This window comes from Sorghum bicolor, chromosome 3 (assembly GCF_000003195.3).
Source record: "Sorghum bicolor cultivar BTx623 chromosome 3, Sorghum_bicolor_NCBIv3, whole genome shotgun sequence".
Lineage (NCBI taxonomy): Eukaryota > Viridiplantae > Streptophyta > Magnoliopsida > Poales > Poaceae > Sorghum > Sorghum bicolor.
The window spans coordinates 53,965,026-53,979,363 of record NC_012872.2 but is presented as its reverse complement, the minus strand read 5'-3'; the positions used below and the strand labels follow the sequence as shown (position 1 = coordinate 53,979,363).

The following is a 14,338-nucleotide window of genomic DNA, read 5'->3' as shown; positions in this document are numbered from 1 at the left end:
TGTGTTGTCTGAAACCCCAGGTAATTCACCCAAGTTTGCCTCATAACCATACAGGGCTTTGAATGGGGAACATCCCAACGAAGAGTGACAAGAAAAATTGTACCACAGTTCTGCCAATGACAACCAGGACTTCCACGATTTGGGTGAGTCCTGTACAGAGCACCGCAAGAACATCTCCAGGCACTGATTGACCCTCTCTGTTTGGCCATCCGATTGAGGATGGTATGCTGTAGTAAGATGCAAGTTGACCTTGTAAAGCTTGAATAGCTCCTTCCAAAAACAGCTCACAAAAAAGTGTCCCTGTCTGTCACTATGGAGTTGGGAAGGCCATGCAATATCACCACTGTATCCATGAACAGCTGGGCCACAGATTGTGCTGTGTAGGGATGTTTAAGGGGGACAAAGTGGGCATACTTGGTCAGCCGGTCGACCACCACCATAATCACCAAATAGCCCTCAGATTTCGGAAGACCCTCTATGAAATCCATGGAGAGATCTCTCCAGACACCTTCTGGAATTGGTAAAGGTTGCAGCAAGCCCATGGGGTGAGTCAGGGAATGTTTGGCATGCTGACACACCTCACACTGTTTCACAAAAGCCTCCACATCCTGTTTCATTCCTTTCCAAGCAAAATGTTTTCTCAATTTGTAATAAGTGGGTGCAATCCCTGAATGACCGCCCAATGGACTGGAATGAAAAGCAGCGATGAGCTTGGTCTGTAGAGCTGAATTCTGACCAATCCATATGTTGCCATTATGCTTGATGAGACCCTGATCCAACGAGTAACCATTGGTGCCTGAGTTATCTACAGCCAGCTGGGAGATTAATTGTTGGGCTTGTGGATCTGTAGTATAATTGTTGAGCACTTCTTGAATCTAGGCAGGCTGAACAGTAGATACTGCCTGAAGTGCCAAAAGATAGGTGACACTAGACAGAGCGTCTGCTGCGACGTTGTGTTTACCCTGTCTCTAGACAATCTTAAATTGCATTCCCATTAGCTGTGCCATGGCTTTCCTTTGCAAGTCCGAATGAAGATTCTAATCATTCAGATAGGACAGGGACTTATGATCAGTGACAATTATGAACTCCTGCCTCTGTAAGTAGTGCCTCCACTTCTCTACTGCCATGATCAATGCCAGAAACTCCTTCTCATAGATAGATGTGGTTTTGTGTTTTTCTCCCAAAGCCTTGCTGAGGAAAGCAATGGGTCGGCCTTGTTGCATCAACACTGCTCCCACCCCATCTTGACAAGCATCAGTTTCCACTATAAATGGTTCCAAGAAATTAGGGACAGTCAACACTGGGGTTCTGGTCAGGGCTCTTTTGAGATCATCAAAGGCCACTTGAGCTTCTTTAGTCCACTGGAACTATTTCAACCTCAGTAACTGTGTCAAGGGTTTAGCCATAATACCATATTGCCTCACAAACCTCCTATAATATCCTGTAAGTCCCAGGAACCCTCTGAGTTCAGTAACATTAGCAGGAATTGGCCAATTAAGCATGTCTTGAATCTTGCTAGGGTCTGTAGCTGCTCCTCTAGAAGAAATGATGTGTCCCAAATACTCCAGACTGTCTTGAGCAAAGGAACATTTCGATTCCTTGAGGTACAGCTGATTGGCTCTCAAGACCTCCAACACTTGCCTCAGGTGCTGACAATGGTCCTCAAGATTGGAGCTGTATATGAGAATGTCATCAAGAAATACTAACACAAACTTCCTCAGAAACGGCTGAAGTATCTGATTCATGATGCACTGGAAAGTAGCAGGTGCATTAGTGAGCCCAAAAGGCATGACTCTGAATTGGTAATGGCCCTGGTGTGTTTTGAAGGCAGTCTTGAATTCATCTTCAGGCAACATACGAATTTGATGATACCCCGACTTCATGTCCAACTTGGTGAACAGTCGAGCGCCATGCAATTCATCCAGAATTTCTTCAATAATGGGCATAGGAAACCGGTTCTTGATGGTCATGTTGTTGAGCTTGCGATAGTCGACACAGAACCTCCAACTGCCATCCTTCTTCTTAACTAATAACACAGGGGAAGCGAAAGGGCTATGGCTATGCACAATTAGACCAGCTGACAGAAGGTCTTGAACTTGTTGTTCTATCTCACTCTTGTGTTGTGGAGAATAGTGGTATGGCATGGAATTGATTGGCACAGCATCAGGCAGCAAGGGTATGGCGTGATCATAGCTTTGGTGAGGAGGTAGCTGTTTTGGGTCGTCAAATACATCCTTGTACGACTGGAGTAAATCATGCACCTTAAGGTGATGTATCTGAAGTTTAGGATCAACTGCGGAATCCTAAGAAGGTGGATCCACCAACACAAAAGCCCAAATATCATTGCCTTTGACTAAATTAAACACTTTGTGGGCAGAGATTGCATTGACTGTCAAGGGTGGAGGTGTTAATCCCTGAAGAGTTACTTGCTTGCCGTGAAACTCAAAAGCAATAGTCTTCTTGGCCCAATCACAAGTCATAGGGCTGTGCTGCTGCAGCCAGTCAAAACCCAATATTGCATCATAGGGGGGCCATGTCCAACATAATCATGTCAGATTTCAGAGTGTGTCCTTAGCAGTACCAATTCATCTGAGGCACCAGCTCGGCAGCTGTAATACTGTTAGTATTGGCTAACTGCACTTGTCTTGGTGGAATTGCTGTTGTAGGGAGATTGGCTAACTTGACAAACGCTGAGCTTATGAAGTTATGAGAACTGCCACTGTCCACTAAGACCAACATCACCTTGTCCTGAAGTTTTGTCTTGAGCTTAATGCAATGCATATGATCCTTGCTAGAGATAGCATTGAGGGATAACTGGCAAAATTGTTCCTGCAAAGTGTCCTCCAGTTCCATCTGGTTCAACACATCATCTGACAACTCTCTGTCCAGATCATTAACCACCAGTGCATTACTATGAGATGGATTTCTTTTAGGGCACACCTTCTCATGGCCTGGTTCATACTTCCCACCACACCCATAACATAGGTTATTGGCTCTGCGGAAATTTCTCAGTTGATGATCCTGCCAGGAGATTCCTGTTGGAGGACTTGTCTTGTTGTCCAATTTTGTGGCTGGGTTGGGTTTCTGTACAGTGCCATTACGCTGATACTTTAGCTTACTTCTGTCTAGTACCCCTTGCTGAATCTTAGCAATGATAGCCGCTTCCTGGACTGAACTGGGACGTTGGGGTTCCACTATTGCGCGAATCTCGTCTTTCAGACCACTGATGAACTGAGCGGTATAGAACACTTCATCTGCATGACCCGTGTGCATCATGACAGTGAACTGTAAGGTCTGAAACTGAGTTGCATAGTCCTCCACTGTACCAATTTGCTTCAAGGCAACAATATCAGTCACAGCATTACGATAATCATCAGATCCAAACTCCTGAACGACAGCCAAACAAAATTGCTGCCAGCCAATGTGCTTGTGGTGTTGCTTAAAAGCTTGCCACCACTTGGCAGCATTACCCTCCAAATGCATGGTAGCAGAATACACCTAAATGGAATTTGCAACATTGTAAATTTTGAAATAAGTAGCACAGTTATCAATCCAGATTTTGGGGTCAGTGCCATCAAACTTCGGAAAAAACATCTTAGGCAAAGCATGGTGTGGAACAGAATCAGTAGATTTATGCTCACCTCAATGTGTAAGACCCTTGGAGTGATGTGGTTTGGCATTGTCAATGTCCATGCCGAATACATTATGAAATGTCTGATCATCTTCATCTTCAATCACAGATTCTGAACTTGTGCTGTCGACAAATCCCTCCTCGGCAAACTGACGTAGCGTCCACTGAGCCACAGCTTGCCCATTGGCTTGCACTTGCTGGGAAATGAGCTTCTGATCCTTGCATCACTGATCAATCTTGGCACTGCTAGACTGCACTTGAGACTTCAACTCCTGCTGAGCAATTCCCATATCATTCATACGGGTGGACATCAGGTCCATGTGCTCTAGAATTGCATTCCAACGTTCCTCATCAGAGGCTGCCGTCTTGGACATTTCGTCGAGCAGTAACTGGGTCTGCTTCGAAGGCTTAATGGAAGCCGTGATGACTGATGGTGGAGCATAGGTTCAGATCAGAATCCTCCCCTCTCGCGTGCCCACCGTGCACTGAGTACACCGCCGCCTAGAAGTGAGGCGCGACCGAGGAATTTTACATGGAAACTTGTTCCGCAACCCAAGTCATCGGACACTTCCCCGCCAACGGCACCGCACCACTCGCAAATCGGTCCGCTCTGGAATTTTACGCACGAACAGGTGTCGTGCAATCCTCGCGACCGATCCACGCGTGCCAGAGTATCAGGAGATGAGGCAAACGCAGTGCTCATCCATGGTTCTCGTCCCCGAACCCACAATGTCGATGCCGAACCCTAGTCGAGAGATGTGCCGTAGACGCCAAAATTGGGTGGAATTTGGTGGAATGACGTGTGAATCGAAACGAATCAGAATGGTGTGCGGCTAGTGGTGGAGTGGGGATGGATCTGGGAGATGCTAGCGCTCAAGGGTAGACGAAACCGAAACCATCGCTGACCCAGTGCCACCAAAGGAGGGACCTACAGGACCGCCGTCGCACACCCGAAGATGCTCGATAGCAGTCAACCAGCCCACCGGAATTAGGCACTACAGATCGAAACGAGGGAGTGGAACGTACCAGGAAGGAGCGAAGCAAGGTGTGGATGGAGCCGAGGAACACCGTCTCTAATACCACTTGTAACCCCTGGCCGCCGGCGAGGACGCCGTCGACGTGAGCCGCAAGTAAGCATAGGGAGGATGCGAGGAACACCGGCGAGGAACCCCTCTGCCTTGGGCGATTTCGATTTACTTTTCTGAATGCGTTCATCGTTCCTTCGGTCAGGCACTTATGTGCCGATTACAAAATTGGCCTCGGGCCCACATGTCATACTGACAAACGAAAACGTAAATGATAACTATGTTTCTCTAGAGTGGAAGACGCCTCCAGCCTGTCTTGCCCCCTCTACTCCTTGTCCGGTTCAGCAGCTGTTACACACTTTGGGTAAGTGAGATAATATCTGGGAGGATCTTCTTAAGCCTGCTTGCTAGCACCTTGGAAATTAACTTGTACAACACATTGCACAAGCTAATCGGCCGAAATCAGTTATCTTCTCTGGATTTCTAACCTTAGGGATGAGCACAATCATAGTATCATTTCACCCTTGTGGTGTGACTCCTCCATTGAGGACTTTTAGCACCTTTGATTTAACACGGTCACCAACAAGAGGCCAGAATTTCTTACAAAAAATAGATGGCATCCCATCTGGTCCTGGTGCCTTCAGATCTCCTATACTCTCAAGTGCTACCCACACTTCCTCTCCAATGAAAGGAGAGAGAAGGAAATCATTCATTTCTTGTGAGACATGGTTGTACACAATTTAATACCTCCTTAGAATGACCACCTGCATTAGACAAAAATATTTTGGAAGTGCTTAGCAATAAAATTCCTCAGCCTCTCCCCCGCCACCACACCACCATCTTCCTCCTTCAATTTTGTAATCGTATTATTCATTTTCCGTCTTGAGGCATAGGCATGAAAGAACTTTGTATTCCGGTCTCCTTTTAACAACCAAGTAGTATGAGCTCTTTGCTTCCAATAGATGTTTAGTTGGTCTTGTACGCGTTCGAGCTTATACCGCAGCAAATGTTCTCGGTTTACGTGCTCTTGTGATATACACCATCGCCTAAACTTCTCCAACTCCTTAATTATAGAATGGGCCTTTGGTATCGTTGGAGACAGTCCAGTAGTGTAGAGCCGTGCTTGGGCACATGTCCCAACAGGCCCATGCCAGACAATCCGTTGGGCCAATTGCCCAACTATGCACTCGTCGTCGTTCTAAAGAAAAAAGAAAAAGAGTTTTTTTTTATCTAGGCCATTACAGTTTTTTGAGTTTGGAAAAACGCCACTGCAGTTCACCTATTTGGACATCTGCCATTATAATTGCAATGCTCCTCATCTATGCCATTTTCTACGCCTACAATATACATGGGCCCATTGTCCGCCATGTATATGGACGTCGAGTCTTCGTCTCCTCTGTCAGACCGACCCACCCACAGACGCCTCTCCTCGCCGCACTCGCATCTTTGTGCCCCGGACCTGCTTCGCCTTGATGCGGACCTCTGCTCTCGGCGTTGCTCCGGCTGCTGCGGGCGCAATGCCTCTTCGCATGCAGATGGTGGCCACCGTGCGTGGGGTTGGCCAGCTCGTACGGCTCGCCGCCCTCCAAGAGGCGGAGCACGCGGCCGAGCAAAGCAGGCAACCGCCCGAGCGCAGCCTAATGCTGTGACAATGACGCATGTACTGTCAGCTGTTTAAGCAAATGATTGCAGAATTAGTGCATGTAGATTATGTAACAATGGCAAGCGTCATCTCAATTTATGCAAAGTCTGCGAACCTAGTAAAGGCGAAGAACCTCCACTACTGCTTACTGATTCATGGATGCATTGGTAATACATGATATTGCCACATGTTTAATTGATGTGCATGCCCAAACTGTCATCATGCTATATTCCCCTTGCTCAAAGCCGCAGAACGTCACTAAGGTGCTCGACACCGACAGCGAGCTCTCCTAGCTGCTGTGCGCAACGGGGGTCAGCCGGTCAGGGAAGTGCCACAGCCGGTGCTGCCATGGGCGAGTCGTTGTGGCCGAGAGCCTCGGCCACGTTCGCTGCAGGGCCCTGCGGCTCCATGTTCGGGAGCATGTCCACCGACCGTGTTCGGCATCACGACGGCTGGCTTGCTGGCCATGAACAGGGCATGGCGTGCGTGTCCACCGTGCCCGACGTGCTCCTCCGTTGCGGCAGGCCACCGCGAGGAAGCGCGGCTGCTCCGTGCTCGCGCGCCATGGTGGTGGTGCACGGCCTCGCCACGCTCACGCGTAGGCCACCGCGGCCGCGCGCCGCCACTCCATCTTCGGTCCCCACGGGCAGGCACCAGCACGGGAGAGGTGAGCGTCGTTCTTCTTCTAGCTCATCGACGCCACGGAGTGCGCCGCGCACGTGCGCGCCCGACATCGGGGTGGTGGTGGTAGTGTCTGTGGTGGATCCGCGCAGTCATCCACGGCGTCGCGCTGGCTAACCCCAAGGCGGTCGCCATTTAAACGGCCAAGCGACGCGGCGAGCAGCTCCGAGAGCAGATGTCCACGGCGTGCAGCATCGAGAGGTCCGTGGCGAGGCGAAGGTCTGAGGCACGGGGGCGCGGGCGTGGTGAGGCGTCCGTTGTCGGCCTAACGGACGAGACGAGAACTTGACGCCTGTATGTATCTTAGTACAATACGTGACTGACAATGGGGCCTTATACACTGCAGGCGTAGAAAATAGCATAGACGAAGAAGACTTGAAATTATAATGACAGATATCAAATAGATGAATTATAATGACGTTTCTTCGTACTAGAAGAATTGTAATCACTTGAGTCCAAAAATCCCAAGAAAAAAAGCCTATACACTCGTCGGTGCCTCGGTGGACTCTGGACAGTGGCACCGGTCCAGCAGCCCCTCTCCGCAAGCGTGCTCTCGCTACCGTCTCCCTTCCCAAACCCCCATTCCCCAACGTCAAACCCTACTCCGATCGCCGCCATGGACGCCGACGGCGGCGGCGAACACGAAGGCCCCATGACGTACGCCCAGGCACAGCAGTTCTTCACGTCCATGGAGGGCCCGACAGCGCAGGAGCGCATCGACTACATCTTCGCCTCCCTCATCTCCCTCCTGCCGCGACCCTTCGTCCCCGCCCCCGAGGTCGCCGGCGACGACTCCGACTCCGACTCCGAACACGAGCGCTTCTCCCTCACCTCCTCCGACTCCTCGGAGGCCTCGGGCGGCGTCGGCGCGGACCCCGCCGCCGCGTTCCATCCGGCGGCGGTCGGCGACGGCGAGGACCACATCAGCCACCTCCCGGACGCGCTCCTCTCCAACATCATCTCGCGCCTCACCACCAAGGAGGCCGCGCGCACCGCCGTCCTCTCCACGCGCTGGGGCGGCGTCTGGGCCGCCACCCCGCTCCTCGTCGACGACGCCCACTTCTTCGGCGCCGACCGGCACTCCGACATCCCCATCATGCGCGCCGTGTCGCGCTGCGTCGCCGCGCACCCTGGCCCCGTCCGCGCCGTGCGCGTCACCCGCGTCTCCTTCCACGCCAACGAGTACCCGCTACAGCGCCTGGTCGCGGACCTCGCCGACAAGGACGTCAAGGACCTCATCCTCTTCAACCGCCCGTGGCCGCTCAACATGCCGCTCCCTGTGGACATCCTCCGCTGCGCCTCCCTCGAGCGCCTCTACCTCGGCGTGTGGCACTTCCCGGAGATCACCGCAGCTCGCCCCTCCGTGTTTCACGAGCTCCGCGAGCTTGGCCTCTTCCACTGCGTTGTCCGCGACAAAGATTTGGACACCCTGCTCGCGCACTGCCCGAAGCTCGAGATCTTCTCCATCGTCATGTCCTACGGCGCACCGTCACGCCTCCGCATCGTGTCCCCCAGCCTCCGTGTTGCGGTGGATTGGCAATCCACCCTCCGTGAGGTCTCTGTTGAAGACGCTCCCTGCCTCGAGCGGATGATCTTCCACACCATTGAAACAAGGAGGTCCATCAAGATTGTTAGCGCACCTAGGCTGCAAGTGCTCGGCTTCCTCAACCTCAACTTACATAAGCTGGAGATTGGTGGCACTGCAATCAGGGTATCTTTGTTTGATTGTGACTCATGTGTTCTGCACTCGTGTCATTCATCAAGTGGAACATTGTATAATGTTGTGTTACTTAAATGGCAGGCCGGGATGAACGTGGGGGCCAGGGCCATGGTTCCGAGCTTGAAAATACTCGCTGTGACTCTTCAGTTTGCATGCAACCAGGAGGCCAAAATGTTGCCCACCCTACTCAAATGCTTTCCTCACCTGGAGAAGCTGCATGTCCTGGTAATGTTGACACCAAGTTACATAGATGGCATCTTGTTCTAGTACTTTATTCTGCAATCTAGAATTTATATAATATAAGATACCAGCTCATTCTGTGATCAGTGGTACTTGATTTGCTGTTTTTGATTCAAAATGTGTTAACATCTCTTCTGCTCTATTCCAGGCCATTCCATCCAAGCCCCCTAGCAGTGCCCATGGTCTAGAGTTCTGGGAATCCCTGGATTCTTGCGAGTGCCTTCGGTTGCGTCTGAACACTCTCAATGTTTATGGGTGCCTGGTGCAGACAAACGAGATCGGGTTCCTGCAGTACATGATCAGAGAGGGGAAAGCACTCAGGGCTGTGGGCCTTTGCCCCTCACCTAATAACAAGGTGGCGATGGACTTGGTCTTAGCTTCTTTTGAGAGCAAGGAAGCATCTTTTGTTGAGAGCAAGAGATCATCAAGAGGTGGAAGCAGTGCTGATGTTATCCTTGCCGAAATCAATGGTAGCCAGATCTTCCAAAATGCCATCGACATGTCAATAGATGACCCCTTCTTCTCGGACAACATTCCACTTTGATCCTCGGACAACATTCCACTTTCATGTTCCTGATGCTGCTGTTGATGCTTTGTTACTGCACATTCATAATTTGGCTAGGGATTTTATGACTTTTATTCTACTTATTCAAGAGGTTTTAGTGAATTCAGCATGGGGAGAAACTTAGACATGGGTGCCTGAAAGCAAGTTTATTGCATCTAATTCTGAGTTATGCTTCTGTTGAGACAAACTATTATTTTGAGTTTGCCAAGTACCTTTTCTGTATGTTGATTTGGTCACTTTTGCCTATGAAGTACTTGTATGCGTGCAATCTATCTGAAACTGCTATTTGTTTAGAACTACGGATGGCAGTTCCAGGTAGTTCTTTTGCTATCGATTTGACCAATTAGCTAGTTCATGAAATGCATTCATACATTTCTATCTGTGTTGCATATTTCACTAATACTCCATGAGTTTGTATGAAATAGTGCAGTGAAACTTTTGTGTTGAACCTTAATCTTTGTAAAGTGCTGTTGTTTTACTCTGTTTGCACAAGTCAGGTTCTGTTGGGTAGTTTATCGCGTGACTCAAATCTTGTTTCCTTTGTAACAAAAACATTTCTTTTGTTTTTCTTTGCACTATAGGTTTTACTTGGTAGTAATTTCAGGCCTCTGATTGCCAATTTCTTATTTTTCATTTGCATATTATAGCTTACCAACTTTGCCCATTCATTTGAATGGTGAAGATGATATCACAAGTGGATACATCAAGAATAATTTGTTAATTGATGTTAAGATGTGGTTGCACTCAATGAGTTATAAATTTCTCCTGGTATTTAAATAGGAGAATGTAGCATGCATAGGGAAACTTACCACATATTTGATTGAAAAGCTTGAACACCTCTTAAAAGTTGATAGCATTTTAGAGCTTAGTATATAAATTTTGACCATTTCTGTATGTGGTATACTGATTCTTGAGCAGGAAGTGGAACAGATTATGGTTGGTTCGTTGCTCATTTGATGCTCTATTACCTGATAGCTCAGGTAGGAGCTATGGGATCCATTTACTGCTTGCTTGTCTAGCAAAATTTCGATGTTTTGGTCATGGTAACATGATTTTCTTGGACGGCTGGTCTGAGTGGTCTCTTCATTTTAACTGTAGACTTGTTGGAATTGCAGGATAGGATGTAGTATAGCAATTTTATTGTTTTGTTTGAACATTTATTAATTGATTTCATAAACTACTTTGTATGCTCATATATATTATTGAGATTGCTGGGGGACTTTGGTGGTACTAGCGATAATTAGTAGTAAGATCAGAGCATCAAGATGTTAACTTAATTGTTTCTTTGTATTACATATCCAATTTTTAGTTGTTTCTTAAGCTTAAATGGTTCTTAATAGCAAGAAGGAAAATTGGGACATTTGTGGACAGTCACAAAGAGTTAATTACGTTGATGGAAAAGAGTGTGTGAAGTGGAAAATTTCTTAGTAATTTGTTTTGCATGAAAAAAATGATTTGATATTTACTGCATTGCTCTAGCACACTAATTTAGTGCAGGAAAAACAAATGGTGAATTGATCAGTTATACATCATCCCTTTTGAATTCTGTTTTCCTTGTCACCCTATCTGCTCTAATATAATAATTCGGTATGTTCCTGTTTAATGGGTTGAGATTTGACATAGGATTATTGGCTCTATGTAGCAGGAGCTGACATGGTCATGTCGTTCCACTAACAGCTTTTCCAAAGTTCTATTAATTACTTCTTGATTGATTTTGATTCAATGTCAGTACTTTTTTTTTATGCTTCGCCAATTAAGTTAGCATGTCTTATTTGAAGAGTGGTGCTTGGGGAGAAGAGAAGAATATGCTCACAGTAGTGGCAGTTATAAGGATGTCTGTGCGCATGATTTATTGTCATCTAGGATTATTCATAGCTTGAACAGAAAGAACATAGATTTTATTGTAGAATGTCGCTTTGGCTTTATAATTTCTGTGTTTGAAATCAATTATTCATATACAAAACACAATTGATATTGCCGGAATTTAGCTTTGATGCTCCAGTTATAATAGTTATAAATATATAATATGAAACATTTCTTCAGTTCACTGTACTGTAATTTCTAGAGTCCTTTCGTTTAATATTCTCTCATTTTTTTCCAAAAGTTCATGCTTGTCAGAATGATGAACGTGATGTAACGCCTGAATGGCTAGCAAATTCGAGTGATAAGCTCAAGCAAACAGGCTGAGAATGATGAATCTAACTATACACATAATAGCCAAAATAATTGATACTATGTGAATGGAAGTTTATAGTTCATATCACAAACTAATATCACTGTCTTTTTTCTTCCCTGCTTCACATCTGGATGGATGCCGCAGTAGGAATGTGGTGGAAGTGGCCTCGTTCATTTCAAAATTCAAGAGATTTTTTTTTTCATTCTTGAATTTGTCATATGCATATTGGAAGCCAGTATAAGGGTTTTATTTACTCAGTTTGAACTATTGTCGTCTGAAGAAGCTGAACTGGGGAAAAAAAAACCAGTAGGATGCTATTACATTGCGTTAGCAAGAATGGAGCACCAGGTATTTGCAATATGTCTGTCTTTGGACTTATAGTCTAGCTCCCCAAATGGGCTTCGATTTGCAAGCAGACAGCACCATTCAGCGTCATTTGCTCATTTCTGAAGGTGAGGGTATTACGCCATCTCCGGATGTGCCAAGAGCCCAAGAGCAAATTAAGGGTGTGTTTGGTTGGGCTGTGACTTTTGGAAAAGCTACTGTAAGCTTTGAGCTTTTGAAAAGCTGCTGTGGGATGTGGGCTTTGAGAAACCCAAAAGTCATTTGGTTGGTCACTTGTGGCTTTTGGAAAAAAAAACTGAACGGATCCCAAAAGTCAGTGAAAGCAGGGGGTGAGGTTCTTTTGGATTTGTAGTACGAGAAAAGCTGCTTTTGGGCAAAAGCACTTGTGGCTTTTGGGCCCTTTGGTTGGCTTTTGGCTTTTACAAAAGCAAAAGCAGGTTCAAAAGCCCAACCAAACGGACCCTAAAGCAGCACGAAACGAAGGTCCTGCAGTGACGCTGGGAGATGTGGTCTGGGCAACACATCCTATTATAGTTCAGGAATCTGTCGGCCATGGAGCTGTCACCGTACCAAACATCGACTTAGGCCATCCAAAATTTTTTTGGATTTTGACACTGTAGTACTTTCGTTTTTATTTGACAAACATTATCCAATTATAGAGCAACTAGGCTTAAAAGATTCGTCTCGTGATTTACAGGTAAACTATGCAATTAGTTATCTTTTTTATCTATATTTAATGCTTCATGCATGTGTCGCAAGATTCGATGTGATGGGAAATCTTGTAAAGCTTTGAGTTTTTGGGTGTATCTAAACAAGGCCTTAGTTCGCTTATACGCTGTACTTTTTATGACAGTCAACAAGAGCCATAGCGTTGCACCCATAGGCGGACTCACCTCCCGGCGCCAAGGCCTTCCACGCTGCCGCGGACGCCATGGCGGGGAGCGCGAGCAGCACGTACCTGGCCTCGACTGTACAGTCCACGAGGGACAAGAACGGACACGGCCGGCACGCACGTGGCCTCGACGGCCGCCGGCTCTGAGGTCCAGAACGCCAGCCTCTACACGTTCTCCCAGGGTAGAAGCGTGGGGAATGGCACCCAGGGTGAGGATCGCCATGTAGTACAAGGCATGCGACGCGACGACAAAAGGAGAATGCCAGAATGCGGACATCGTAGCGGCGGTGGTCGGTGGACGCTGCGGTGAAGGACGGCGTCGACCATCGGCGGATCTCAGGGCCTAAGACCACTAGGGCCTAGTCATGATCTATATAATCTAAGTACATTTTAATAATAGTTATCATTTGTTTCAAAAAAATAATAGTTATCATTTTATCAGAGTTTATTCTAACAACTTTCAAGTTAGCAACCAGCCCAGATAGATAAGGAACTGACGCCTCTCTCATTGTTTCGTCCTAGTCTTAATCTCAACCTTCTCGCTTTGATGCTCGCTCACTCACGTCGCCGCCCGTAGCAGGTGCCCGTTGTCTGCTAGTGCCTCATTGTGTCGTTGTCCTATGAGTAGGCGACCACCAACGCCTATCAGTTGATGAACCCATCCCTACGCCATGGCCACAAGATGCCTGCCTCATTTGATGGTGTATTGCTCATCGTTAGACAAAGAAATGAGTGTGAAATACTAAGATTCATCTATGCGCAGGCCGTAGGACCACATATATAAAGATTACGGTGTACTCCCTCTAACCTATTGAAAGTATCGTTTTTTATTTTGAGACTTGACCGTTCGTCTTATTTAAATTTTTTATATAATATTATTTATTTTGTTATGAATTGTTTTGTCTATAAAAATAATTTAACAATATTTATTTATTTTACTATTTGTATAAAAAAAATTAAAATTAGAGGAACGGTCAAATAAGAATTCTAAAAGTTAAAAATGACAGTTTTAATAGAACGGAGGGAATAGTTTTTAACTTTTCGCTAGGAGAATTCGGCCCAGTCTTGAGGGTATCCTGGGTCGGCGTCGACATCATTTCCATGTCCCTGGCAAACCTTACTCCCATACCCTTCCACGATGACGAGATTGCAAATATCTCCACGTTCGGTGCCGAGCGCCCGCAAAGGCGTCTTCGTCATCCTCGGCGGCGGCAATGGAGGAGGCCCGCGCCCCGCGGGCATCTACAGTAAGCAACTCGGCGCCTTGGATGACCACCGTGGACCCGGCGCACCACACGCTCGGGAACGGGGCCGTAGGCGACGCACCACTAGCGGATCACCTCGGAGTCCCCGTCCCCGACGGGAGGAGAGTGAACTACAACATCATCTCAGGGACTTCCATGGCATGCCCGCACCGCACG

The 14,338-nt window shown here is 47.3% G+C and overlaps 1 protein-coding gene across 1 annotated transcript; it reads left to right on the top strand.

Moving 5' to 3' along the window:
- LOC8082491 (F-box/FBD/LRR-repeat protein At1g13570) lies at window positions 7,466–9,748 on the top strand. Its single transcript, XM_002458056.2, has 3 exons — window positions 7,466–8,690; window positions 8,781–8,924; window positions 9,088–9,748. Exons 1-3 carry the CDS (start codon window positions 7,596–7,598, stop codon window positions 9,481–9,483), a joined length of 1,635 nt encoding a protein of 544 aa, XP_002458101.1. The 5' UTR covers window positions 7,466–7,595; the 3' UTR covers window positions 9,484–9,748.

What these genes read in the sequence shown, in the direction of transcription:
- LOC8082491 (XM_002458056.2), top strand. Translation starts at nt 7,596, where the DNA reads ATGGACGCCGACGGCGGCGGCGAACACGAAGGCCCCATGACGTACGCC. An exon ending in TTGGTGGCACTGCAATCAGG is followed by an intron (nt 8,691 to 8,780) that starts GTATCTTTGTTT and finishes CTTAAATGGCAG; the next exon opens with GCCGGGATGAACGTGGGGGC. An exon ending in TGGAGAAGCTGCATGTCCTG is followed by an intron (nt 8,925 to 9,087) that starts GTAATGTTGACA and finishes GCTCTATTCCAG; the next exon opens with GCCATTCCATCCAAGCCCCC.